This window comes from Eschrichtius robustus, chromosome 20 (assembly GCF_028021215.1).
Source record: "Eschrichtius robustus isolate mEscRob2 chromosome 20, mEscRob2.pri, whole genome shotgun sequence".
Classification (NCBI taxonomy): Eukaryota; Metazoa; Chordata; class Mammalia; order Artiodactyla; family Eschrichtiidae; genus Eschrichtius; species Eschrichtius robustus.
In genome coordinates, this window is record NC_090843.1 from 21,436,469 (window position 1) to 21,462,806 (window position 26,338).

At 53.1% G+C, this 26,338-nt stretch overlaps 3 protein-coding genes across 11 annotated transcripts in view; 1 reads left to right on the forward strand and 2 right to left on the reverse strand.

Annotated features, from left to right (window-relative positions):
* Positions 1-106: 106 nt before the first annotated feature.
* VAT1 (vesicle amine transport 1) lies at positions 107-7,457 on the reverse strand. Its single transcript, XM_068529767.1, has 6 exons — positions 6,976-7,457; positions 3,357-3,564; positions 2,786-2,956; positions 2,592-2,681; positions 1,789-2,030; positions 107-1,631 (listed from the first exon to the last, which is right to left on the reverse strand). The coding sequence occupies exons 1-6, from the start codon at positions 7,381-7,383 to the stop codon at positions 1,548-1,550; spliced, it is 1,203 nt and encodes a 400-aa protein (XP_068385868.1). The 5' UTR covers positions 7,384-7,457; the 3' UTR covers positions 107-1,547.
* A 1,477-nt stretch (positions 7,458-8,934) lies between these two features.
* RND2 (Rho family GTPase 2) lies at positions 8,935-12,365 on the forward strand. The gene is made up of 5 exons (XM_068529777.1): positions 8,935-9,042; positions 9,514-9,601; positions 10,416-10,525; positions 11,198-11,332; positions 11,541-12,365. Exons 1-5 carry the CDS (start codon positions 8,941-8,943, stop codon positions 11,805-11,807), a joined length of 702 nt encoding a protein of 233 aa, XP_068385878.1. The 5' UTR covers positions 8,935-8,940; the 3' UTR covers positions 11,808-12,365.
* Positions 12,366-24,627: 12,262 nt separating this feature from the next.
* The window catches only part of BRCA1 (BRCA1 DNA repair associated), a 60,274-nt gene continuing 58,563 nt past the window's right edge, over positions 24,628-26,338 (reverse strand). For all 9 annotated transcript variants that reach the window (XM_068529738.1, XM_068529747.1, XM_068529746.1 and 6 more), the window contains exon 23: positions 24,628-25,857. In XM_068529738.1, coding sequence (XP_068385839.1) covers positions 25,733-25,857 — 125 coding nt within the window. In that variant the 3' untranslated portion in view covers positions 24,628-25,732. The remainder of the gene's footprint in view (positions 25,858-26,338) is intronic.

The window sequence follows — 26,338 nt, forward strand, 5'->3', positions numbered from 1 at the left end:
ATGGAAGAAGGCTGGGGGGAGGGAAGAAACCCTAGCCTTCCACTAGCAGCACTGGCCTTCCACAAGCTCCCCTTCCCCTCCACTATCAGAGGCAACATCCAGGACCCAGGGTTTGGCTTTTTATTGACACAAACACAAAGGCAGCTTCGGTAACGGGGTGGGTACACAAAAGTGAAAATCGCACTTCACACATTTAGGCCTCGTTCAGATGACGAAGAGGCTGAGCCCCTCCCCCCACCTCCCATTGGCACTGGCTTGGGCAATAACCCGCCCTAATTCCAGATCCAAGGGCAGAGGGACTTGCACCCCTAGCCCCGGGAAGTCCCCGCTTTGGTTCCCGTGGCCCAGGTCCTAAACCCCCGCTTTGACCCCCTGTTCCATCTCCCCACCCATGTAAACAAAGTTTGGGGCTGAGTCTGAAAAGCTGCCTCCCTGCTCTGAGGAGACAGTGGGCCTCCGTGACTACATGGGGAACGTGCTTCGATTTTTACTTTGGTCCCAGAACAAGAGACAGATGGCATCGCCTCTCAGAGCTCTGGCTGGTAAGTGCCACACTTAGCTGCAAGGCTGAGAAAGCTTCCCCGCCTCTTTCGCCTCAACCACCATAGAGAAATGACAGCCCCAGAGACAGGACATGGCACGGGCCCCCAGAGGCTAGGGGCTGGCCCCCCCCACACCAGCACACACACAGATTTTTGGCAGTGCTATGGGACTGGGGAGCAGTGAAACCCCAGCTCCAGCAGAACAAGGAAGGCACTGGGGAGGACGGGGGGAGGAGGTGTGAGGCAGGGACCCCTACACACACAAGCAAGGTTTCCATTGCTAAGGCACTGAGAACAAATCCAGAGAACTCAGTGAAGGGTGAGGGGGCTCCGTGTCCCTCCCATAGAGTGGTGACCTAGGGGAGCAGGTCTGACTCCCGCCCCTGCTGGAAGAGGCACCCCTGGTGGAGAGTGGCAGAACCCCTGGAGGTGGGAGAAGCCCGATTGTGCTCGAGAAATTGGGGACAAGAGGACGAGGCCTTACAACAAGGTGGGCGCTGGCTGGCCCGGGTTGAGGGGACACTAGGGCGACACAGGGACATGCTGGATTCACACAGATTGGCCCCATATCCTGAGCTGGCATTTCGATTCTTTGGGGAGGTGTGGGGCGGGGGCAGGAGGGGAGACGAGGCGGAGGCGGAAGCACAGGGAACAGGACGGGAAGGGATTGGCTAACCTTGGCACAAAAGCAGCACAGCGAGGCCCGGGGAAAGGGTGGGGGCAGGAAGCGGCCGGCCTCCCTCTGACCCTCCCTGTCCCCTTGGCAGGGCCCAGACATCCAAGTGGTCACTTCCCAACCTCTTCAGAGGGCAGGAAGCGGGGAGGGGGAAGCCCTGACTAAAGTGAAAGAACAGGGCAGGGGAGAGGACATCACCGCAGAGACCTTGGGGGAAAAGAGGGCAGCGCATTGTGATAGAGGATGAACCGCGAGGGTCTGGTGGCCAACAGCACGTGGCTTCCCAGCTTGTCTCTTCCCCGGGCCCTGAGGGTCTCCCAGCCCCCTGCCTAGTTCTCCTTCTCCGGCCCAGGCACCAGGAGGACTTTGCCCACGTTCCTCTTCTCCTGCATCTGCCTCATGGCATCCGCCACCTGGAGAGGAAGATAAGACTCTGCTCCCAGCGCCATTCGGCCCGTCCAGGGAGCCAGCCTAAAGGAGTCAGCCCTCCTCCTCCCAGGACTCCTCCCCTAGGGACCCCAGCCTTCACGGGTCCTACCCAGGCCCTCCCTGCAGGGCCATCACACTCACCTTCTCGAAGGGCCACACGGAGTCGATGTGTGGTTTGATGTGGCCCTGGTTGTACAGAGCCACGAGGCGGGTCACCACACCGCTGACCAGCTCCACCTCGCCCTCCAGGTAGCCCAGGTGGAAGCCACACACGGCTCGGTTGGCCGGCAGCAGCTGCAGAGCTGTCACGCTGAACTGATTCCACCATGTGCGTGCCACGGCCATCAGGTTCCGCTTGGGGCCCGTTAGCAAGTTGGCCATTCCTGGGGGACGAGGAGACACAGCCTGTGAATCCAGGTGCCAGGCACATCCCTGTGTGTCTGGATCCAAGCTCATCTGCCCCCTGCGGGCCTCTTACAATTATCCATACCGGCGCCCGGGAGTGACAGGAGAACCTCCCACCTGCTGGCTACCTGGCCCAGATGGACTCTAGCCGACTCAAAGATTGCTCTAATCTTTATATATTTGCTTATTTTTGGTGTGAAGTAGTTTCTTTAAATGGAAACGCAACTTGCCCAAGAAGCCCAGGAGGTAGGACAGAGGAAAGCAGACTGGTTGATATTGCATCAGGAATAATCCCCAAACAAGAACACAGAAAGAACACAGAATTTGCTATGACTCATGAACGAGAAGGACAGTAGCTACACCCAGGAGGGAGCAATCTGAATGCAATATCCAGCACCATCCTAACCGTGATGCTTCCTACAGAGCACCGGAGTCTCTGTCCCTTCTGCATTCAAAAGCTCCGGGCCCCTATATCCTACCCCTCAGACCCCACCCTGCTTCCCCTAACTCCCCCCTCCAGCCCTGGCCCACTAACTCACCGTAAGTGACTACTTTGCCCATGGGTTTGAGGAGGTTGTAGCCCTTGGCCGTATCTGACCCACCTAGAGGGTCCAGGACGATGTCCACTCCTGTCACAAAGTAGAGGGCCCAGGAACAGCATTAGGATCCACAGATCTGGAGACCCCCCTCCCTGTCCCATGCCATCCTACCCCTTCCCACTCCCTGACCCCACCTTTGGGAGAGATCTTCTTGATCTCCTCTACGTAGTCAGTCGTGTGGTAGTCGATGGGGTGTGTGACTCCGTTCTCCTTCAGCACCTCATGCTTGCTGGCTGAGGCCGTTCCGAACACTGTCACATTCTCTACTGTACGGCACAGCTGCACGGCAGCCATACCCACACCCCCTAAAGCAAGACACTTTCATAAGGAGGGGATATAGAGTCGTCCAGCCACCACTCTCCATTCTCACCTCTCAAGGATCCAGCCCATCACCTTCATTTTGCCTGGGCTCATCTTGAGGCTTTCTCCCATCATCCCATGTCTAATTTCCAAGATTGAGTATTGGGGGGAGGATGGCTGGCAAGGAGGAGGTGCTGGGCAAGGGCATGTTGCTATGGATAGCACACCAGGCTGGACCTGGTGCCTGAATGTTACCACGGCAACAACACTGCAGAGGCCTCTGGGCACCATAGGCCGAGGCAGCTAGTGTTGCCATGACAACAGTCCAGACAAGCAGCAGGGAAGAGGCCTGGAAGGAGATCTGGGTGGGGTAAGGAAAGGGGATAAATGGAGGGTGCCTGTCACCTGCAGCCATGTGTACCAAGACGCTGTGGCCAGGCCGTAGGTTGCCAAAGTCAAAGAGGACCAGGTAGGCTGTGATATAATTGACCAGCAAGGCAGCAGCTTCTTCAAAGGTCATGGCCTCAGGCATTAGGAAGGTCTGGGCCGAAGGCACAGTCACCTCCTCCTGCCACATGCCTGACCGGATCAACACCATCACCCGGTCCCCTACCTTGAAAAATGGAAAAAGAAACTGAATCACTTTGCTGTACAGCAGAAACTAACACAACATCGTAGATCAACTATACTTTAATTAAAAAAAAAGAATGGGGCTTCCCTGGTGGCGCAGTGGTTGAGAGTCTGCCTGCCAATGCAGGGGACACGGGTTCGAGCCCTGGTCTGGGAAGATCCCACATGCCGCAGAGCAACTACGCCCGTGAGCCACAACTGCTGAGCCTGTGCATCTGGAGCCTGTGCTCCGCAGCGGGAGAGGCTGCGATAGTGAGAGGCCCGCGCACCGCGATGAAGAGTGGCCCCCGCTTGCCGCAACTAGAGAAAGCCCTCACGCAGAAACGAAGACCCAACACAGCCATAAATAAATAAATAAATAAATAAATAAATAAATAAATAAAACCTTTAAAAAAAAATGGAAAAAGAGCATCATTCATTCACTCATTCATTCACCCACTGGTAATTTATGACCTTCTACTATGCACAAGGCCCTCTTCCTGGCAATGAAGTAATAGTACAAGCAGCAGCAGTACTCGTGGTAATGGTTATTATAATAACAACAGTAATAATAATATCATCAATAACAATTTATCTTTATTGACTGCTTACCAACGGCCAGGCCCTATTGTAAGTGCTCTACATATAAACACTCAATCCTCACGTCAGCCCCCTGAGGAAGATACTATCCTTATCTCCATTTTACAGATCTTACACTTCATTATTGTGTAAGATCCCTGAATGCAAGAAGCTTACAGTTAGGGCAGCATGAAATATTGGTGAAGAGACCAAACTGCTTTGGTTTAAAAAAAAAAATGGGCTCCACTGTTTACTGACACTATGACCTTGGGCAAATAAAAATTATCTAACCTTTTTGAGCCCCAGTTTTCCTATCTGTAAAATAGGGCAGTTAATGAGGATTAAGTAGCAAAAAATCATTCAGTGGTTTTTAGCCTAATGTCTGACACATAGTAAGAACTTTGTAGTGTTAGCTAATAATAAGGACAACAATGACGACAATATCAGAAGCAAGGAGGGGAGGTCACCAATCCAATAACTGAAGGAAGAGGGCCGTATGCTGTAAGGGCCATACCAAAGTGCAGGTAAAGGTCTCTGAGCAGTTAGGGCTGTTACCTCAGGAGAAGTATCTGAGCCACCACTGGGGGCTCAGAAAGAAGCTTCACCCAGAGACTGGGGGGAGGAGTGATGGCCAAGGAGAGCCACACAATCCCACCTACCAGGAAAAGGCATCCCCCCTCCCCTTCCCCACACCCTCAGCCACCTGCACAAGAGCCTCCTTGCAGGAGGGAAAGGGAGCAAAGGAAACAGAACCTTCCCCTCCAGTTTAACAACTGGGGTCAAGGGGAGGACAGGGGAAAGGGGGCAGTCTCCGGAGGAAGGCCTCTCATGGTCCTCTGAAGAGCATGGAGAGGGAGGTGTGGGTGCTGTTCCAGGACAATCCGAGTCTGTCTTGGTCCCTGCCAGGAATGATGGGAATTCTGTACATTAACGAGACTTGGGATCCATGCGGCAGGGGGATGGGACTCCCACACATACCCTTTTTCATGTCCACACTCCACTGAGGAGGAGTACTGAGGGCAGAGTAGGATCTTTCTCTGCAAGCACTGGCCTGAGATGAGGTCTGAGAAATGGAAGCATCCCACCCCAGGACTCAGGACTAGCGGACTCAGAAATAACCCAGGAGAGCTGGGTCCACACTCCACTGAGGAGGAGTACTGAGGGCAGAGTAGGATCTTTCTCTGCAAGCACTGGCCTGAGATGAGGTCTGAGAAATGGAAGCATCCCACCCCAGGACTCAGGACTAGCGGACTCAGAAATAACCCAGGAGAGCTGGGGAAAGTGTAGTGGTCAGTCCAGGTGGTGGCCAGTCGCAGATTTGGCCCAGAACAAGGTCCACTTACCCAGGCTAATGCTCACCCCTCAGCCCATTACAGGGCAGGCCCATGACCCTTCCCCAGCCCAGATATCAGGAGGGAGGGAGGGCTCTCCCCTCTGAATCCAGGCTCTTACATCATATTCTTACCCTGGACAGGATATCCTGTATTTACGAAGCGGAAAGTGTGGGGAGAAGAGGTTAGGTGGTTGGCCTTCAGCAGTAACATGAACTATTACTCCCCCCACCAAAAAAAAAAAAAAAAAATTCTTCTTAGCACCTTCTTAAAGTAGGATTATTTAGAAGTCAGTGGAAAGGGTGGGGCCAGAGCTGACTCCACGGAGAAGCCCTTTAAGGAGGAAGGAGACGTATGCCTGTACAATAAATCCAAAAATTCCAGCTCTGAGATCTGGGACCCGCAGGTCTGGCAAGAAGAAAGTCTGCATTTGATGAGTCTCTCTTGCAGGGGCCAGATTTGAAAACAAACCCCTAAACAAATGACGTGCAAAGGCCTCACCCCAAGTCTCTCAAAAAGTTGGCTATTTGAAACTCTCCGGTGCCTGGGGCTGTCGCCAAGATTAATGATAAATAAAAAGGAGTCACAGACCGGCAGAGCTGGGCCAACCTGCTCACGGTGCCACACCCCCCTCCCCAGTCCAAATGGGCACCGGCCCGGTTTCTGAGTAGAGGGTCCTCTACGAGAAGACAGAGGTGGGTTCCGCCCAAAGTTCCCAAGGGCAGCCCGGGGTCGTGGTCTGCTGGCTGAGTCACCGGAGGAGGAGATAGTGCAGTCACGGGAGACAGAGAGCCCAAGACAAAGATCCAGACACCCAATCTCGCCCCCCACCCCACCCCACCCCGTCCCCACTCCCACCCCCACCCCCCACCCCCATCAGACTGGCAGGATAAGGCCGGTGCGCGGGAGGAGGGGGTGGCAGACTCCCTCTCCTCCATGATGGGCGTGCCTGTCTCTAAGGCCCTGCTCTGGGAGGGGCCGCCTCACACCCCCACAGACCACGGGGCTGCATGTGACTAGGGCTCTGGCACGGCCCTGCGCCCCCGCCCAACCCCGACTACATAGCTCCCTCGCGGGAAAAAGGTACCGACAGTCACTCAGAGTCACAGACCACAATTACCCGCGGAGTGTTTAGTGGGCAAGGGTACAGGATAGGTTTCACGGGTGGTGGGAGGGGGCCGTAAAGGTCATTGTGCGCATGCGCATAGGCTCCTTATTGTTTCCCCACCCACCCAGCACCAGCACCGTTTCGGGGCGGCGGCCACAATTAAAGTGTTTGGGGAGCGGGCAATTACTTCATCTCAACCTCCCACCCCCAAATATAAATCCAGTTCTCCAGGAGCCTCTGAATACAGGCTCCTTTCCTACGTCTTCCATGCCCGTCTGCCCGGGTTCGTGCCAGTTTCCCCCCGCTCTGCCACACCTATGGCGCCCGCCCACTCGTGCCCCACTGCCCCTTGGCCTGCGCCGCCTCCCCCTGCCCTGCCCTGCACTGGCCCGCTCACCTTGCGGTCGTTAACTCCCTCTCCCACAGCGATCACCACGCCCGCGCCCTCCATGCCGGGAGTGAGGGGCAGCGGCGGCAGCCGGTCGTACAGCCCCTGCCGGGCCATAAGGTCGGCGAAGTTGAGCCCGCAGGCCTTGACGCGCAGCGTCAGCTGGCCGGTCCCGGGGGCCGGGGGAGCGGCCGGCCGGGTCTGCAACTTCACCTTGTCGTAGCCACCGAAGCCGGTGAGCACCAGGCAGCGCAGCGGCGGCGGCGAAGGGGCAACAGGCCCCTCGGAGGCCGCGGGTGGCTGGGCGTCGCCGGCTGCCTCCGCCTTCGGGAGCTGCGAAGAGGCATCTTCTCCAGCCCCTGCCTCGGCCGCCGCCACCACGGTGGCCGCCTCGGCTACCTCTCTCTCGGCGGACATGGCTGGGACGCTCGACGTGCGCGCACAGCTGGACCAAGAGTGCACCGCTGGGGAAGGCGGGGCGCCAGTCAGGACTTGCTAAGGCTGCGGACTCGGAGCGGGCGGGGCGGGGCGCCGGGACGGGGGCGGGGCCTCGAGCGCGGACTTAAAGGGCCAGGGCCACCGTGCAGGTGCGGCGCGAGCGCTGTAAATGGAGAGGAGGTGCTTATTGGGTACGGGCCCACGCGAGGTCCTTCTTGGGATCATGAAGACTGCGAGTTAATTTACTTATTTATTCATAATAATTAAGCTAAAAATATATTAAGGGACAGTCTGAAGGACGATCCCAAAACCTGAGCTTACATCAGATGTGGGGAGCCAGCCACCTGTGGAGCGGAACCCAACCGAGTTGTTCCTCAGGCTCTGACACGACCCATATGAGACCCATTCTTTGCTTGCAGTGGCAAACTTGGAGCAGGGTGACCGAGCCATCTGACTTTGTTAAAGCTCTGTGCTTCAATTGTCCTTTCTGTAAAATGGTGATGGTGTTGCTTGCTCTAGTTAATCTTTACAGGGTAAAGATAAAATTAAATCGAGTATCCTCTATTTAAAGAAGCGCTTTTAAACGGTAAAAGATGCCATGCAAATGCAAAACAGAGGTTTGATTATTGTTAGACTCCGAATCAAGCCTGAAATGACTTTAGAGCTTGTCTCTGGCTCCAGCAGGGCTGTCACCCTGGGCAGTTCTATCTTTCTCTTCTTTGTCCCCGTCTCCGTCTCCCCGAAGCATCCACCAGAGGACGCAGCTTCCCCAAAACTTTCCACCCTGCGCTTGGCTGGAGAAACTCAGTCCTTGCTTCCCTGCTCGCCTGGGCCCGCGGTTAAATCACCGCAGCCCCAGGCCAGGCAGTCCGTTGCCATGGGAACGGAAAGCCAGGGAGTCACCATTGTCCGGGTGGGTGTGTTGGAGTCCTTGCCTATACATCCTCAAGACTCCCTGCCGGGACTTTAGAGTGGGGGAGGGAGACCGAACCAAAAAGACGCCCTTTTTCCCCCTACCTTCTCGCGCCCCCTTCTGTTCAGAAAGTGGATGGCTTCCCCCGCGCGTGTCCGCACTAGCACACCGGCGTTCACGTGTGGTACGCAGAAGGCCCAAGCCTCGCGCTTGTGCAGCTCCCACCCTACCCCTCAGAACTTTCCCCGAACTCTGCCCCTCCCCCATCCCTAAGGAAGTCAACTCAGTCAAATAACCCGGTTCAGCACATCCCAAACCCGCAGAGGCCCATTAGACCACACCCGCGCGCTAGAACCCTTCTCCTGGGCCCCTGTTCCGCCGGGGCTCCGCCCCGCTCCCTGGGCCCCGCCCCCAGGCAGCGCGGGGCGGGAGGCGGGGCCGGGGGCGCGGCCGCCGGGCTGGGGGCGGGGCGCAGGGGGGGCCGCGGCCCTGGTCGGGGGCTCGGCGCGGGCCCGAGAGATGCCGGTGTCGGCGGCCCGAGCGGCTGCAGCTGCAGCGGCGGGGGAGGCGGCAGCGGAGCCCGGGAGGGGGGCTGCGCGGGGGGCCGGCGCGTAGCCGGGACTATGGAGGGGCAGAGCGGCCGCTGCAAGATCGTGGTGGTGGGGGACGCGGAGTGCGGCAAGACGGCGCTGCTGCAGGTGTTCGCCAAGGACGCCTACCCCGGGGTGAGGAACCGGCGTCTTGGGAGGGGGGCGCTGAGGCCGCGGGGGTGGGTGACTGGGGCCTGGGGGACGGACGGAAATGGGGTAACCAGGGATCAGAGAGAGGGGCTTGGAGGACTGGGGAAAGCGTTGGGGTTTCTGAAAGGACTGCAGAGGTTTGGGGTGGGAGGCATTGGGGAGCAGGGTGAGATGAATGGGGTTTGGGAGAACCGGAGGATCCCGGAGGGGGCGCTAGGGGAATGTCGGGGGTCCTGGGCATTGGAGAGGGGAAGAACTAGGGCCTGAAAGGACCGGGAGGGGGTCCGGGAGCCTAGCAGAGATTCCGCTGAGGCAGCCGCTCCCGGGATCTCCCCTTTGCCCAACACCGGACCAACTTGTGTCCTCGGGCTGGGCTGCACGGGGTGTGGGAATGAGGAGGGCATTTGTCTGGGGTGAGGACTGGAGGATCTCATCTTGAGCCATTCGTGTCTGCAGAGTTATGTCCCCACCGTGTTTGAGAACTACACCGCGAGCTTTGAGATCGACAAGCGCCGCATTGAGCTCAACATGTGGGACACTTCAGGTAGCCAAGTCCCTCGGGGTCACCCTGACTTCCAAGGCCCCCACCCTGCTCCCTCCCCGGGCTAGACCCTTAGGCTCCAGGTCAACCCAGCCCATCCATCCTATTCTAGGAGGAAGGAAAATTAATTTTCTGCTTAAAGCCAGGAAAACTAGGCAGAGCTTTCAGAGACACATAGAAACCTTGTCCTGAAGGAGAAAGCCCAGTATCCCATCCCCTCAGCTGGATTCTGCATACCTGGGAAAGTTGGGAAGGAATGGCTTTTATTTTGGAACATGTTTCTTAGGAGATAGGGCTGGGTTTAGGAAAGACATTTAGAATTTCTTTCGGGGGCAGGAAACTGCTTCTCTAGACTGAACTATAGAAATCTGAGATCAAGTCCCGGGAGGGTGGGAGGGCTCTGCCCCTGCCCCTTCCCCTACAAAAAGGGAGGGGTTTTTTGTTTTGTTTTAAATTTTTACTTGGCTCCCCTGGAGAGCTTTAGAAGATGTCTATCAAAGCCCAGAAAGCACATGCAAAATTTTGTGAGAATGTTGAGAGATTTCATGAGCTTCTCAAAGACTCAGAAAAGATTAAGAATGATTACTTTTAGAGAACCCCCTAGGGAAGTGGAGAGCTGTTTTCTGCCATCTAACCTCCCCTCTGTCTACTCCCTTCCTTGGAGAAACACAGACTCCTTGATGGGTATTAATACCTGCTCTTTTCCATTCTCTGCTCAGAATTCCTTGACCAGGATTGCTAAGGTCTCCCATTCCCTTCCAGGCCATCTGCACACTCAGGACCCTCGTCTGTCCCCTCCCTCCCTGTCTTCTCTCAGGTTCCTCTTACTATGATAACGTCCGGCCTCTGGCCTATCCTGATTCGGATGCTGTGCTCATCTGCTTCGACATTAGCCGACCAGAAACACTGGACAGTGTCCTCAAGAAGGTGGGAGCCTAGGGAAGCAGGACAGCTAGACTGAGGGGGACCAGAAAACACATGGGCCAGGAGGAGGGAATTACAGCTGAGCATGGCCGTCAGGGAGAGTGTGTGTGAAGCTTTCACCCTTCCCAATCCCCCCCTGACTTCCTGGAAATCAGTCCTCAGAGCTGGATATGGCATCTGGGGGAGATGGGGGACAACAGGGAGAAGTACTCAAGGGACTTCTCATCCACCCTCCCCATCTCCTTGGGTGTGGGAGCCCCAGATGGAGGGGATAGGAATGCTGCTGCTGGAGATCAGGAAAGCCCTGTGGTCTCCTCTCCAGGCCCCTATCTCCATGAGAAAAGCCCATGGTGAATGGACAGAAGTCGGCTAAGGCAGCCCCAGTTCCCAGTGAGGGGAAGGGAGGGCGGAATTGGTCTGTTCCCAGGAGCAAATTTGGGAAAGGGGGTGGCAGACCCTTCATAGCCACTGAGGTAGAAGCAGGGCCCCACCCCTGCCCTCTCCGCCCTTCCCTTCTCCCACACCCTTCCTGCTTTCAGCCCAAGCCCACCACTCTCACCTCCTTGCTTCCATGGGAGAGCGCAGAGAGGTGCGTGGTTTCTGCATGCTGTGAGCAAGGATTCACCCTGTGCCGCCTTCTACCCCTGCATAACTCTGTTTTCTTCCTCCAAATAGTGGCAAGGGGAGACTCAGGAGTTTTGCCCCAATGCCAAGGTTGTGCTGGTTGGCTGTAAACTAGACATGCGGACCGACCTGGCCACACTGAGGGAGCTGTCCAAGCAGAGGCTTATCCCTGTTACACATGAACAGGTGGGACCCTTGATCTCTGACCTAGTCCCAGCCTAGACCTCTCACCTCTGCCCCTCTCAGCCTCTGATTTGAAAACACCCTATTTGGCTAATCCCTTGCCCTGGCCTCTGACCTGATCCCTTGACCCCCCCCTGCCCTCAGCTTCCCTGCCCCTTGCTGAGCTGCAGGCTACTCCCTGTAACTCTCTCCACTCACTCCATCCTTCCAGGGCACTGTGCTGGCCAAGCAGGTGGGGGCCGTGTCGTACGTGGAGTGCTCCTCCCGGTCCTCTGAGCGCAGCGTCAGAGATGTCTTCCACGTGGCCACAGTGGCCTCCCTCGGCCGGGGCCATAGGCAGCTGCGCCGTACTGACTCACGCCGGGGACTTCAGCGATCTACTCAGCTGGCAGGACGGCCGGACCGGGGGAACGGGAATGGGACCGGAAACGAGGGCGAGATACACAAGGATAGAGCCAAGAGCTGCAACCTCATGTGAAGGGCCCCGTGGGCAGCCTGTGAGGAGGGGAGGTGTAGGCACAGTTGTCCCCCTGCTGGCCCCCAGCCTCCTGACCTCCTGACTCTGGCTGGGACTTTAGGGCGGGCGAGTGAGCAGTTCTCCTGGGCAGGGAAGCTGGAGGCAGAAGGGTACCCGCATTCCCCACATCCTCATTCAGCTCCTCTCCAAGGCAAGTTGAGGGAACTAGCAGAGCAGGCATCTGGGCTGGGAGCTGGGATGGGGCCAGGGGGTTGGGGAAGCTGTCATCAAGCAGTGACCTTGGTTGAGTCTCAATATATGAAGGGTGCCTTCCCTCCCCACCTTCAGTTCCCATATCCTAGTCCTGGCTTCCTTCCCCAAGGAAAGTTTCCATTCTCTGACCTTCCCTCTTCCTCTCCTCTCACTTCTACAGCTGTTCTCGCTCATCCTAACCTCCAGGCAACATGCACTAAATTAAAAAGCAAGTTGAGAAGCCTCTCCCCCGATTTACCCACCAGTCTTAGCTCCCTCCCTCCCTTCCCCCAAGAGTCCCCAAATAAAGCCCATGTCCATGGAAAACGACTGTGGCTTTAGTTTTGTTGCTTTCTAAAAAACCAATCTGTCTACCAGTCTCTAGCAGCAGGAGGGAAAGTTAGACTTCAGTAAGAACTTCCCTGTCGATGCCCACAGATGGACCAGAGGAAGAAGCTATGGGTTGGATCAGCAGTGTCCTTTTAGGAGCCAGAGGTGGGAGAGAGAGATATCTTGGGAATATTCATGTCAGTTAATGAGCCAGACAATCCTAAAGCTGTTAGGGGGTTTTAAAGTGGACTGATGTGCAATTCATTACTCAGCCCAACTGGGGCCCCCTGCTAATGTGGGAAGGGTCCTGCTGAAGTGGTCCAGGCCCCTTGCTCACCATGTCCAGCCCCAACTTAGAATCTGCCGGTGCCCTGGGAGCTGTGGGTGTAGGGAGGGCATCAAAAGCCTCCACATCAGCGTGACCCTTTACAGAGTGGTTTCCCAAGGGAACAGTAGTTTGATTCTGGGGTCTCCTTGGAGGCTGGGGCAGGGGCTCTCTCCCTCTTTCCATCCTGAGCGCCTTGATGATTTTGGAGGGAGCACAAGATGTGAGTTGAGGGTCACACCTCCCCAACCCCCTACAGAAGGAAAGACGGTGGAGGGGCCAGCCAGAGCACTTGTTGTCAGGAAAGACAGTGCTGGTCTGTTTTCTCCGGAGTCTGGTTTCACATTGTCCTGTATTCCCTCCCTGGCTCTGATCCCACTGGCCTCTTTTCGGTGACATTCTCCCCCAGGAACCATCCATGGCTCTCCCCTCCCCCAGCCCCAGCCAGTTCTTCAGACACACTCTGGGAGAGAGCACAGACCTTACCCTCCCATCTGCTGGGATCCCCACCTAATTCACAGCCCATCTTTCCCTCATTCATTCAGCAAATGTATACTGAGCACCAACTGTGTGCCAGACACTGTCTTGGGATTCTGAAAGGACCAGTCTCTGTGCTCTGGAGGCCAGCCCGGTGGGGAAGAGAGGTACCCCAGGTGTGATGGTTCCTTGGTTGTGGAAGCTCCTTACAGCCTCAGAAGCCCATCCTCTGAACCAGGTCCTTGAGGGTTGAAGAGGAGTTTGCCAGGCAGGGAAGGGGTAGGAAAGGCACTCTGAGCAGAGGGTACAGCATGTGCAAACACGTGGAGATGAGGAAGAGCATGGCACGACTGGGGCTGCCATGGCAGGGAGAGCGGAAGACAAGGCTAGGAAGGTACAGGGGGGCCGCTGCAGGGCCCACAAAGGAACCAGGGCTTCATTCTGAGGATGTGAGGCAGCATGAGGGATTTCAAGCAGAGAATGAAGGGACCAGATTTGGCTTTTGGATAGATGGTTATCTGGATGAGGTGATGGGGGGCTGGGGTGGGGGTGGGGTGGGGGGCGCAGGGAGGGCGTCTAGGGGGTTTGGCTCTGTGATGTGTCATTTAAAATAGCTTCTCCCTCGGGACTTCCCTGGCGGTTCAGTGGTTAAGACTCTGCGCTTCCACTGCAGGGGGCACGGGTTCAGTCCCTGGTCAGGTAACTAAGATCCTGCATGCCAGGCAGTGTGGCCAAAAAATAAATAAACAAATAAAATAGCTTCTCTCTTCCCTATGCCAGGGCCCAGTCTTGAGAGGAAAGGAAATCCCCACCTACTCCTGGCTCATCAAACACTCCTTATCCTCCCTCTTCCTCCAAGACCCTGTCCTGGTCCATCTCAGCCAATCTCCTCAAGGATTCTGGGACAGCTTCAAGGGCACCGGGCACCCTACCCTTTTAAACTGAGACCTGGTTAGGGGCTGACTCCAAGATCCTCTGCAAGGATACTGAGTCCTGGATTGAGGGTGCTGGAGAGCGCTGGGGCTCAGCTAGGTGGATCTCAGTCTGGTCCCAGAGGCCTGACTCTTCCCCCACAGGGACCTGACATACCACTGTCTTGGGATTTTTGTTTGTGGCTTCTCATCTCCACTTTGGACTTTGGTACAAACCAGGCTCAAAGTACGGAGTGTTTGCACCCCCTCTCTTCTCCCAACCTCCCTCTCCTGCCATGCTCAGGGAATGCAAACACATTTAAATATTTGCCTAAAACAAACATAATTAGGAAGATAAATCAGCTGGAGGAACCCCCAAAGTTTAATACATTTCCAGTGCCACCGGGAACAGATTTTGGTCCCCTCTGCAGGTCTGGGTTTGCCAGACATTTTATTTCCACAGAGCGGGCTGTGCCTCTGGGCTGAGGAGCCCAAAGGGTGAGAGGAGGGAATGGGGCTGTTCCTAGATCTTCAAAGGCCCCTGCAGGCTGGAAGGAGGGGACCTTCCGCCACCCCATCCCAGATGCAGGAGTCAGACCCAGCTTCCTCCTCTGCAGCTGTTTCCCCCACAAATTGGACACCCCTTTGGGAAACAATGTAGCCTCGTTAATCATTTAATGAAATAAACAACTAATCACATTGTGATGCTGCCAGTGTTTCTTAACCTCAGCAATCAGCCTGCCCTGGAGGGAGGAGGGGGAAGGAAGGAATGGGTTAGGGGTGGGGTCTTGGTCTAACAAACACCTGAAATGCTTCAGCTGACAGAGGGTCATCCCCTTATGACTCCAGCCTTTCCAGGAGGGACAGTCATGAAAAGCGCTTGATATTTGGAGGCAGAGGTCCAAGGGCCTGGGTCCTAGCTCTGCTACTTCCTCCCTGGGGAGCCTTTAGTGAGGCCCTGCAGGCGTCTGAACCTCAGTTTTCACACCTGGAAAAGGGAGCTGATTGCCACATCTGCCTCACTGTGTTGCTGAGGAGGATTCAGAGAGGAGAAAGGATGTAGAAAAGTTGTTTGACCCTTTAAAGGGGGCTGAACTGATATTGACCTTTATTCTTTACAACTTGCACATCCAGGCTCGAGTGCCTCTGAACTAGGCCTGATGGAATAAGGAAAGGCTTCTTGGAGAGGGCCTCTTGTGCTGGGATTCAGACTGGAGGAAGGCCAGAAGACAGGAAGGGGCAGGTCAGGTGTCTCGTCCCCATACCTATACTGAGGGCTAGAGAGAGAGGTCTAGCGACTCCTCCAAAGGATGTCCTTTGGTCCCCATTTTTCTGAACTCCCCCCATTACCTTTTCTGAAGTCTGGGTGAGGGCACCAGGTTGCCATAGTGACCCCAGTCCAGATACACGAAGACTGGTCCTGCAGGCTGAGGGAGGTGGGGGGAAGGGGTCATGTCCCGCAGGTTCCCGGTGGACACCAGGACCCTGGCAGGCAGTCCTGGTACAGCCGTCCCCTACACTATCTCTTCCCCAGGAAAGGGGTTCAGCTCTTCTGAGTATCCCCCCCTCCCTCTCTGCCAACAAAGGAGTTTCTTCTACACAGTGCAGCCCCTCTCCCCCCTTTCCCCCTTTCAGCTGGGTTCCCAGGTCTCTCTCCATTTCTAGCCAATCCCCTACTCCCTCTCCTCAAGGCTGGAGGTGAGGGTCAGAGAGAGGGGAGGCTCCAGGTCCAGGCATGTGGGGTGATTCCCAAGCAGCTACCCCGGCCAGCAGCCAAAGAGACAAGAGGGACACGTACATAAGTGCCCCTCCCCCCAAGAAAATGCCTCTGCTGTTGACTCCTAAATAACAGATGTCTGTCTGCATATTAATGAGATTGGACGAATAATTGGTGAGTTTTTCATTCAGTGTCAGAATGAACCCAGAGGCCTTATGTTCATGCACACAGACACCCACTCACTGACTCTCCCCTTCCCCCAGAGCACAATGAGACAGAGGCAGTTGCTGGCAAGCTTGAACCACAAAGGGGAGGGGCAGACAGGGAAGTGGGAGGGGGCGTCAGCAGGAGGGAGACTGCCACCGTCTGGGTCTGTCAGGTTTCTCCCTCTTGACTGCTATCTCCCCAGTCCCCCACTCCCAGCAGGGGCAAAAGCTTGCATTTGTGAGATTTCACCACCATGCAGAAGGGGCCCAGAGGAAGGTGGGAGCCTGAAGGTAGGGAGGGGGGAGGCAGGTGCTGCCCAGAGAGGAGCAACAAAGCAGTGGCCTCCTTCAGCAAGGTTGTTACCTCCCATGAGCCTGGAATCAGGGGGCCCTTACCCTGCTTAGCCCCTGTGCCTGGGTGTGAGGTAGAGATTTTTGAGTCAGATAGCTGCCATCTGCCAGCTGGGTGCTCTTGTGCAAATTACCCAACCTCTCTGAGCTTCTCATTTTCCCGTCTCCAAGAACACCACCTTGCAAGACTGAAAGGAAGAAATGAGATAAAATGTGTCATGTGTCTGTCTTAGTGCCTGGTTTACAATAGGCCCCCACACATATTTGTTTTCTCCCCACCTATCCCCAAAACACACCAAGACAGTTTCAAAATTTCTGCCTCTCCTGCCAGACACACGCTCTTTAGGGCAGGGGCGAATTAGAAGTTTAGTAATTATCCTGGCTGCCTAGAAACCTGGGGGTAAAAATACAGAGAGGAGCAGGAACAGAGAAAGAGATTAGATAGACACAGGAGAGAGAAGTGATGGAACCCAAGGCCTGGAACAGAAGGAGAGACCACAGAGATACAGAGCCGCAAGCTGGGAATGGAGAAGGTACTGCAAGCCAGTGGAGTGAGCCCTGGAATGAGAGTCTAGAATCTACACTGTAGATTCCAGAAGCCCTGGCTCTGCCATGCTCGCTGTTTGACCTTAGCAAGTCTCATCCCCTCTTAGCATCTTAGTCTCCTCATCTGTAAAATGAGGGGTTGATTTGCTCTCTGGGTCCCTTCTCACTGTGTGAGAACAGGAGTCCCAGTGGCAGCGGGTTGGTGGGGGGAGCAGGGAAGAGGAGGCAGGATCGCCCCTGCCACCCCCCCACCAGCAACTTACTATGGCCCATCAGTCACTCTTGCTCTGTGTCCTCCCTCCCTTGGTAAATAGCTCTGCTGCGCCAGCAAACAACTGTCCATTGTGTCCTAATGAGGGACGAGCAGGGAAAACCAATCACTTATGATGCAAATGAGCGGCGGCTGCGGCCTCCTCGCTTTCACTGAGTGCCTCTCTTCAGCGCTGCCCCAGTTGGGCCTTTCTCCTCAGCCCCAGTTCCCATCTGGTCCTGGAGGAGGAGGGGGCAGGCCCAGACTGCCCTTCCCATTGTCGTTCATTGCCACTCCCGGCAAGGGGGCTCTACCCTCACAGCTTCCTTGAGGCCCAGCTTCTCTCCCCACCCACAAAGGGCTCCCAGGGCAGCTCAGTTTTTGTTTTGTTTTTTTGTTTGTTTTGCTTTTTCTTAATAAATTTATTTATTTATTCATTTATTTAATTTTTGGCTGCATTGGGTCTTCGCTGCTGCACGCGGGCTTTCTCTAGTTGCAGTGAGTGGGGGCTACTCTTTGTTGCGGGGCGCAGGCTTCTCATTGTGGTGGCTTCTCTTGTTGCAGAGCACAGGCTCTAGGCGCGCGGGCTTCAGTAGTTGTGGCACATGGGCTTCAGTAGTTGTGGCTCGCGGGCTCTAGAGTGCAGCCTCAGTAGTTGTGGCGCACGGGCTTAGTTGCTTCGCGGCATGTGGGATCTTCCCGGACCAGGGCTCGAACCCGTGTCCCCTGCATTGGCAGGCGGATTCTTAACCACTGCGCCACCAGGGAAGCCCCGTCAGTTTTTGTTTTTAATTAAGGTGAAATTCACATAACATAAAATGAACCATTTTAAGGTGTACAATTCTGTGGCATTTAGTGCATCCACACTGTTGTGCAACCACCACCCCTTTGGGCGTGGGCATCATGCCCCTCTGCCCGTCTCCACACCCTACAAGCTCCAGTGGCACGGGGAAGCTGCGGAGGCCTCAGCAAAGGGTCGAGGAGTAATGGAGGTTGGTGTTGGGCTAAAGGCTGAGAAAAGCCCAGAGCTGGCCTGTGAAGAGGACAAGGCCTGCTCTTTAGGATGGAGCCCAGGGAGAAAGCTCGGGCTTTGGTGGGAAGGGAAAGATCATCACTGCTTTCCCCAGCACAGCCCTGGGGCCACATCTTTAGGAAATGGCCTCTTGAATTGCTGTAGAGATTTTTTTTCCTTAATTTTTCTGACATTTGGTTGGAAACCAGAGGAGGTTCCAGCACAAATCTTGGCTTCCATGGCTTTCAGAGTCTCTGTGCACTTAGGGATGGCCCCACCAGCAGGCGTCTCACCTTGGCAGCTGTGGAGCGCCATGAGACAGCCCCCAAAGCCCTCTGCCTCCAGGAGAGACCTCTCCTCACCAAGCCCCAGGCTTCACCAAGGGAAGATTTTCTACCCACTTGGCACTAGTTTATTGCAGAAGTCCTATAGCCTAACAACTGGGAAGACCCACATAAGTTGTAATTTGAGTTTCTCTTGCCATTTGGTTTTAGATTGTTTTCAAAAGATGGCAAACATCTGCTTACCTGTGTGTCTGTGTTACCTTTCGATTCACCTCTTTTTCCCTCCTCCCTAATTTGGGACATGTAGTAACGCTTTAAACAAACAAACAAAAAAACCCACAAAAACTCTTCTGGAATTAACCAGTGCCAACTGCTGCAGCATAGCAGAGAAAAAACTTTACAGGGTCACAAACTTTCTTTTATCTTCTCTGGCCCCTACCCCCACTCAACTGGAGTCCACACTCCCTCTCTCAGACAAGACACAGCCCAGACACCATAATGAGAGCATTTTCATCTGTGTTCTAATGAATAGGGAGTCCTGGGCTAGTCAGCTCCAGGTCTGCCATCAATTCACTGGGTGACCTTTGACCAGGTCCTGGACCTCAGTTTTGTTTTTGCTTTTGTTTTTTTTGCTGTGCGGCTCGGCTCACGGGATCTTAGTTCCCCAAACAGGAACTGGACCCAGGCCGTCGGCAGTGGAAAGCACGCCAAGTCCCAACAACTGGACCGCCAGGGAATTCCCGTGGACCTCAGTTTTATTACCTATAAAGTGGGGATAACAATCTCTACCCTAGTGACCTCCTAGGGAACAAGCAAGGAGAGAGAAATAATGGTTGTGCCAGGGGCTTTGAACTTGCAAAGAGATTATCATGAGCATCCTAATTATTTCTCCAGTGATGGCAACATAGCAGTTTATCTATCTTGAGTATCTAGCCTGGAGGAGGCCCTGCTGGAGGACACATGGAGAGGGGAAACACCTTCTCTGTCTGCGTGGGTGTTGGTTTGATTCATCACAAAGCAGTAGGCTTCATGATAGGCAAAATAGAATCAAGGAGGAAATCTGTAGGTGTGGGCTTAGAAGAGGAAGAGTGATTCTTGGACGTTTAGATCTCTCGTACTGGTTTTGGAGTAAATTTGGGTACTAGAAAAACGGGTGGGAGGGATTGAAAGGAATTAGCACTCTCAGTGGCAGAACGTGGCTTGTTTTCCAGGACTAAAGTTCTTGAGGGTGGGGCTAGCAGCTGGATAAGGCCTTTACTCAATGAGTCCATTCATTCATTCTTTAACTCTTGAATTCAGCAAATATTCATTGAGTACCCAACAAGGTGTCTGCCAGGAACAGAGCTGGGTTATAACAAAGATAAAATGATACTAATCCTACCCATAAGGACCTTCTAGTCAAATAGAGACAATAGAGTATGTATGAAATAACTTACTGAGGGAAGAAAGTATCATAAATAAAGCAAAGCTTCTGGGATGCTCAGAGAGGGGAGATTCTGGCCTGGAAGTAGGGAGGGCTCTGTGGAGGAGGTGGGGTGGGCAGTATTGGGGCCTGCAGAGATGGCAGAGCAGGACTCACTGAGGGCAAGCCAGAGTGTGAGCAAAATCTGTGGGTCCCCATATTTGGTGGCCAGGGTGCCTGAAAGGAAACAGCAGGTGAGGCACTGGTGAGGATGGATTTTGGCTTAGAAGGGACAGCCTGAGGAGACTGGGTGGGTCAGAGAAATAGATCCTTAGAAGATTCTCCCAAATCTTCTTCTGGATCCTCCCCCTAATTCTGCTAGTTGGGGGCTCTTAACTGGGACTTCTGGAATCTCCTGGCTTTTCACCTGGCCAAATCCTACCCAAGAGCCAGCTTGAGATGCTTTGCCCCTTATACTAAGCCAGTGGTTCTCAAACTTGAGCTTGTTTCGGAGTCACAGATTGCTGGCCCCATGTCCGGTTTCTGATTCAGTAGGTCTGAAGTGAGGCCCTGGAACTCGCTAACAAGTTCCTAGACTACGTCGTTAGCCCCCACTCCCATTCCCCATCAGGGGACCATGCTTTGAGAATCACTGCATTAAGCTGCATGTCAAACTGCCTTAGCATTCTGGGTGCCGACACTAAGTCTCAAAGCTCTTGTTTGTTGGCCCCCATGGGGAGGCGTGAGGTGCCTCCACAGCAGGCAGAGCCCACCACACAGCCCACAAGGGGCTTCTGAACCAGAAGACACAATTCTGCAAGGGTTATCGGTGGCCTCCTTGCTCCACCCATTGAATAGCAAGCGCCTCCTCCCTCCCTTCCACAACCCTAGCATACACAGAGTCCACTACGAAACTGGGCACGTAGTCGCCCCCTCAGTCATTAACCTTGTTGTTATCACCTCCTAGGACTGGTTCCCAGCACAGTTGAGCCTCACACAAATCTTTGTTTGCATCAAAGTTTTGCCACCTCCTTTTGTGGTGTGATCGTGGGCAAGTTGCTTGACCTCTCAAAGTGCCATTTTCCTCATTGGTAAGTTGGGAATAGCGCTTGGCACTTAGGAGTGTGGCACATGACAGTCGCTTATTATTATTGTTGTTGCTCCTGAGAGCTGGCAAGATCGATGATCCACAGACCCCATTTCTCTTCCTTTTTAATTGAGTCATCTCCCACCTGCCTCCTGTTTTGCCCTCCTTGGGCCTTTCCTGTCATCACTCTGTGTCTGCCTGCTTTTCTCCCTCCAGGCCAGCTTTCTCTTCTCCCCTCACAGGGCCCGCTGGTGGCCAACTCTCGCTGGGTAAGGATTGTCTGTACCTTGATCTCCATCAGTCAATAAAGGTAAATTACAAAATCATTTGTTTTACTTGTTCTCATTACCTGGAGGGCTGTCTGAAATTGCCTTTCTTTGGAAAGCCACATTTGCATATCTCTATGCTGGAGTCAAAAGCTGCAGCTGTGGTTTCACTGCAATTTAAATATTAATAAAACCTCCTAGCTGTTGTTTTAAGCAGTCTGGCTCTTCTGCTCCTAGGTTGCTAATATAATTTAGTCTTTGTCCTTTGCTTTGTATTTGTTTAAAGAGCCATTCTGGAGTCAACTGGAGCTAGCTGCTACAACTTTGTAGATAAGAACCACTCACCAGCATGGGAAACTTAGTTTTCCTTAACAGGCCCAAGATCTTCCTAGAGACAAAAGAATAGACCGTAGGTAACATTTTATACCAATTAGCAGCCCCTTACACTAAGCCAGTGGTTCTCAAACCTGAGCTTGCTTCAGAATCACAGACTGATGGGCTCTTCCCCTAGTTGTGATTCAGTAGGTCTGGAGTGAGGACCTGGAATCTGCATATCTAACAGGTTTTGCCTGCCCCACCCCCCACCCCCTGCCCCATTCCCCATCAGGGGACCATGGTTTGAGAATCACTGTCCTAACCTGCATGTTAAGCTGCCTTATCATTCTGGGTCCCTGAAACTAGGTCTCCAGAGCTCTTGTTTGCTGGCCCCCATAACGTGCAGGGAGTCTCTCCTGTTTTCCATTTCTTCCAGCCCCTCAAACCATTACTTAGATTTTCCTGATCGTTGAGACTCATTTCAGGATCTGCTTCCTCCTGCACCTCCCCAGTCCCTGCTCTCCACAGTTCTCCTTAATTTTCTATTTGCCCAGATCCGTTTCTTTAATTTTCTCCTTGGTATGGGCAGATTTAAAGCCTGTTGGAGGGAGCTAGGCATCCCTGAAATACGGTACAGGGGCCTCTGGCTCAGCCATTTTACAGCCCTTGATAAGCAAGCTCCCACAGTCCCTGGCCAGTGAGCCCCATTCTCTCTCAGGTTCTGCGGGTAGATCTGCAGTTCCCCCTCACCCTGCCCTGCTCTCCTCACTGCCTGCCTCTGGGGCTGCCCTTATCTGCTCCTCGCAGCCTTCACAGGATACACTCTGGGCAGCCTGGCTCCTTCCGCTCCAACCCCCCTACACTGATTCCTTTCTTCTTCCCCTGCATGTTTCTGAGCCGATACTTTGTGGATGATCCTGGTTGCATTTTTTGGGAGGGAGATAATCTATGAGCTCTTCTCTAGGCCCCCCTCCCTGCGCCTGCATGATAATCCCTCCTCTTCTCCTTCTTTCCAGCCTCTTTGCAGAAGTTCATTTCGTGAAATGAGATAAAGGCAGTACAGGAACTAGTTCCCAAAATGCAGCTGTGCCCAGAATGCGCTGAAGACTGTGGGATGGAAAAGTGGGAGGATATCTTAAAGCCAGAGGTCAAAAAAGCAGGTAGCTTTACTCCATCTTCAGATAAGGCTCTTAAGCTCTGCCAAGCACCCTGAGGCCAGGGCCAGAAGCTGACTTCCGGGAGAGGTTATGCAGAGCTGGAAAAACAGACTGGGTGGACATTTGTTGGGAGACCTTGAGAGACAATTACAGAAAACTTCTAAATGTGTCTTAGTTGTCTCTGCTTTCACCCAGGATTCCTGGGAAGGCAGGATGTACTACATAGATGCTGCTTTTTCTATTAACCCATCAGTGATGGGGGCAGCAGGATGAGGCCTAGCTTACCCCCAGGGTCCAGTGAGCCATGGCTTGTTACTGGAAATGAGACATTTTTGACCGAAGACTGGGAAGCACTTGCTTCTTGCCTGCCTTTATGGACTCCCTGCCAGGTGGACAGGAAGCTGGCGTGGGCCCGAGAGAGGTCACCCCGAGAGAGGTCACCCCGAGAGAGGTCACACCAAGAGAGGTCACCCTGAGAGAGGTCACCCCGAGAGAGGTCACCCCGTGGGCAAGGCTGAACTGGCAGGTCCTGACAGCTGAAAGATAAGAAACCCTAAGCTGGGAAGCTGGATGGGAGTGGACAAAACAAGTAGCCGTGATCCAAGCCTGTAAATCCCCTTGCCCAGGGCTGCTTTCCCAGGGAGAGCTGCCGCTTGGAGGCAGGAACTTTCCACCACCTCCCACCACAGGCCACAAAGCCAGAGAGTGCTAGTTCCCCTCCCAGTCCGCTCCTCTCCCCAAATTCCCTTGAGGCTTGAACCAGTGCCTTCTGACCTGGGGTCAGTGACTGATGCAGGTGGAAAGCTGAATGATGGGATGGAAAGGGCATGGGTTTGGATCTTCGCGTTGTCATTTATTAGCTGTGCAAACTCTGAGCAAAATCCTATATTTCCAGTTCCTATTCTTCAAATGAGGTGACAAATAGCCACTTCACAGAGCTGTGATGAAGACTAAATGAGATAAAAATGTAATAATGGCAGTTAGTTCCATTTTCTCTACTTCTCCCCTCACCTACCCACCACCCTCCTTACAAATAAGGCAGTATTGAATTGTGCAAGGATTTCATCCTCTTTGCCTCAAAGAGAATTCCAATCTCTGAACAGAGTAAAGACCAACAAAAGATGATACAGACTGTTATCAGTGGATTAAGCATGTTAAACAGGAGTGGTTGTCAGAATTCCAAAGATGTCCTCCCTAGATTTCTGGCCCCAGCGTTATTCAATCAAACGCTAAGCTAGGTAATGCTGTGAAGGGACTTTGCAACTGTAATTATGGTTCTGGACCTTATGATAGGGAGATCACCCTGGATTACCTGGTGGGCACAATCTCACCACTTGAGCCCTTAAAAACAGAAATTTCTTTGGCAGGAGTTAGAGAGATGAGGCAGAAGGGGAAGTCAGAGAGATTCCAAAAGTGAGACGGATTTGATCAGCCATTGCTGGCCTTGAAGATGGAGGTACGGGGTCATGAGTCCAGAATGTGGGTGGCCTCTAGAAGCTAAGGATGACCTCTGGCCAACAGCCAGCAAGGAAACAGAGAGCTTAGTCCGAGGAGTGCAAGGAACAATTCGGACAACATGAAATGAGCTTGGAAACAGATTCATCCCCAGGGCCTCCAAGAAGGAACACAGCCCTGCCCTGCTGGCACCTTGATTTTGGTCTTATGAGACCCGAAACAAAGAAACCAGTTGAGTCAACTTGGACTTCTGACCTACAGAACTGTGAGATAATAAATGGGTGTAGTTTTAAGCCACTAGATTTGTGACAATTTGTTATGGCAGCAATAGAAAACAAATATAATAAGGTTTTGAAGTCCCCTTGATAACCCTAGGAGGTAGGTACTATTATTATCCCCGTTTTACAGATGAGGAGATGAAAGTACAGTGAGAAAAGGCTCTGAGAAAGTCTGCAGGTGTGAGCCTTCAGAACAGTCATACTTGGTGGAAGTGTTTGCTACCAAGTTTATTTGCAGGTGAAAAGCACATTTACAAAACATATTTTGTACAATCAAGTCTTTACTGCCCGCACACACTGGGGGGCTAAGGAAGACCTAGTCCTTCCAACAGCTATAAACAGTCCTGGATAATGAGTTTATGAAAAACACTTTCTCTTCCTTCAGCAAACAAAATTATTTATGAATCTGTACAGTTCAGCAATAGGGAGCAAAGGGAAAAAAATTACCTCAAGGAAAGCAAACAGCTCCTTTCTTGGTGGGATCCGTCATCTTACAGACATGAAATATTCATATGAGAGATCTTATATTTCAAGAGGAATGGGTTACATATCAGAGCTACAACAATAAACATTTTATTTGTCACTAATGGGGAATCAGAAGATTCCCTTTGGACACCAGAGTTCTTGAAAAGATTCTGCTGTTTCAGAGCACATCAGTGCTAAGAAATTCTTTAGAAACCCAGCAACTATAGCCCAGACTTTTGGAGATCAGGGTCAGCAAGACTCCCCTCTCCTCTAATTAACCCTCAAATTTCATATTATATCCATTACCGCCTCTGGATTTCCTCCCCAATGCTCCACTCCAACACTTGAGAGCTGTCCAAGGACTGTTCTGATTTTAAGTCACGGCACAGATCCCCAAGTACTCACCTTCCATTGAAGGATCTGACTCCTGGACTTCAAGAACACAAGGGTTTTGAGAAACAAATTTAGGGAAACCAGCTATTCTCCTGAGACCAACCACTCTGTGCCTCCAGCTCGAAGCCGACAGCCCCAGGACGAGGAATAAGGCTGATAAATAATGAATCAGCATCTTGCTCAATTGGTGGGGTTTAAATGGTTTTAAATTCTTTTCAGGTGAAAAATTACCACAATTTTGTGCTCATGGCAGATTTCAAAGGGAGACTTGAAGCAGAAAATCTTTAAGGGACCCTTGCAGAGCCAGAAGTTCTTTTCAGGCTGATGTACATAAAATATTTAGGAATTGGGGCTGTGGAAGGACTGAAGAGGCCTTTCCCTGGGCCTGGAAAAAGGTCATTTCTTAAGCTCATTCCTGAGGTCCTGCAGAGACAGGCCCTATCCCCTATATACATGGCTGGCTGGAATCAGCAGCAGCTCTGGGGGACCTGGGGTATCAGGTAGGTGTCCAGCTCCTGGCACTGGTAGAGGGCTACGCTGTCCAATACCCACTCTCGGGTCACCACAGGTGCTTCACACATCTGCCCGATGACTGGGGACAGAGAACACAGGCAGAGATTAGTGTCAGTTCACATTTCCCCAGACCAGACTCTAGTCAATCTACTCGGGGCAACTGGTTGGATGAGTTCTTAAGAGTGACTTAGGCAGGAGCAATGTCACTGATCTTCAGCAGTGCTTCAGGACATAGAACCTTACTCAAAAGCCTGAGGACTGACTGCTGGTGAAAGCCTACAGCTTCTGGCAACTTTATTAACATAAGCTCCAATCTGTTAAAGGAAAAGTCACCAGAGAGAGCAAAACAGCATTGCAATTTAATGACGTGGAAACATGTTTGCCATATCTTAAGTGAAAAAGCAAAACAGTATGATGAGCATGATCACATCTGTATAAAATATATGTGTGTACATACGTACACAGCCAGGCCTGGAAGAATTTTCTGGTGATCATCTCCAAGTGGTGGGATTGCTGGGATTATTTTGTTGTGTTTGTGCTCATTTATATTTTATGTGATG

Coding starts and splice junctions, on each gene's coding strand:
- VAT1 (XM_068529767.1), bottom strand. CDS start 7,383: ATGTCCGCCGAGAGAGAGGTAGCCGAGGCGGCCACCGTGGTGGCGGCG. Junction 3,565..6,975: donor AGGGAGTTAACGACCGCAAG/GTGAGCGGGCCA, acceptor CCATTTTTCAAG/GTAGGGGACCGGGTGATGGT. Junction 2,957..3,356: donor CTTGGTACACATGGCTGCAG/GTGACAGGCACC, acceptor GTCTTGCTTTAG/GGGGTGTGGGTATGGCTGCC.
- RND2 (XM_068529777.1), top strand. CDS start 8,941: ATGGAGGGGCAGAGCGGCCGCTGCAAGATCGTGGTGGTGGGGGACGCG. Junction 10,526..11,197: donor TGGACAGTGTCCTCAAGAAG/GTGGGAGCCTAG, acceptor TCCTCCAAATAG/TGGCAAGGGGAGACTCAGGA. Junction 11,333..11,540: donor TCCCTGTTACACATGAACAG/GTGGGACCCTTG, acceptor CCATCCTTCCAG/GGCACTGTGCTGGCCAAGCA.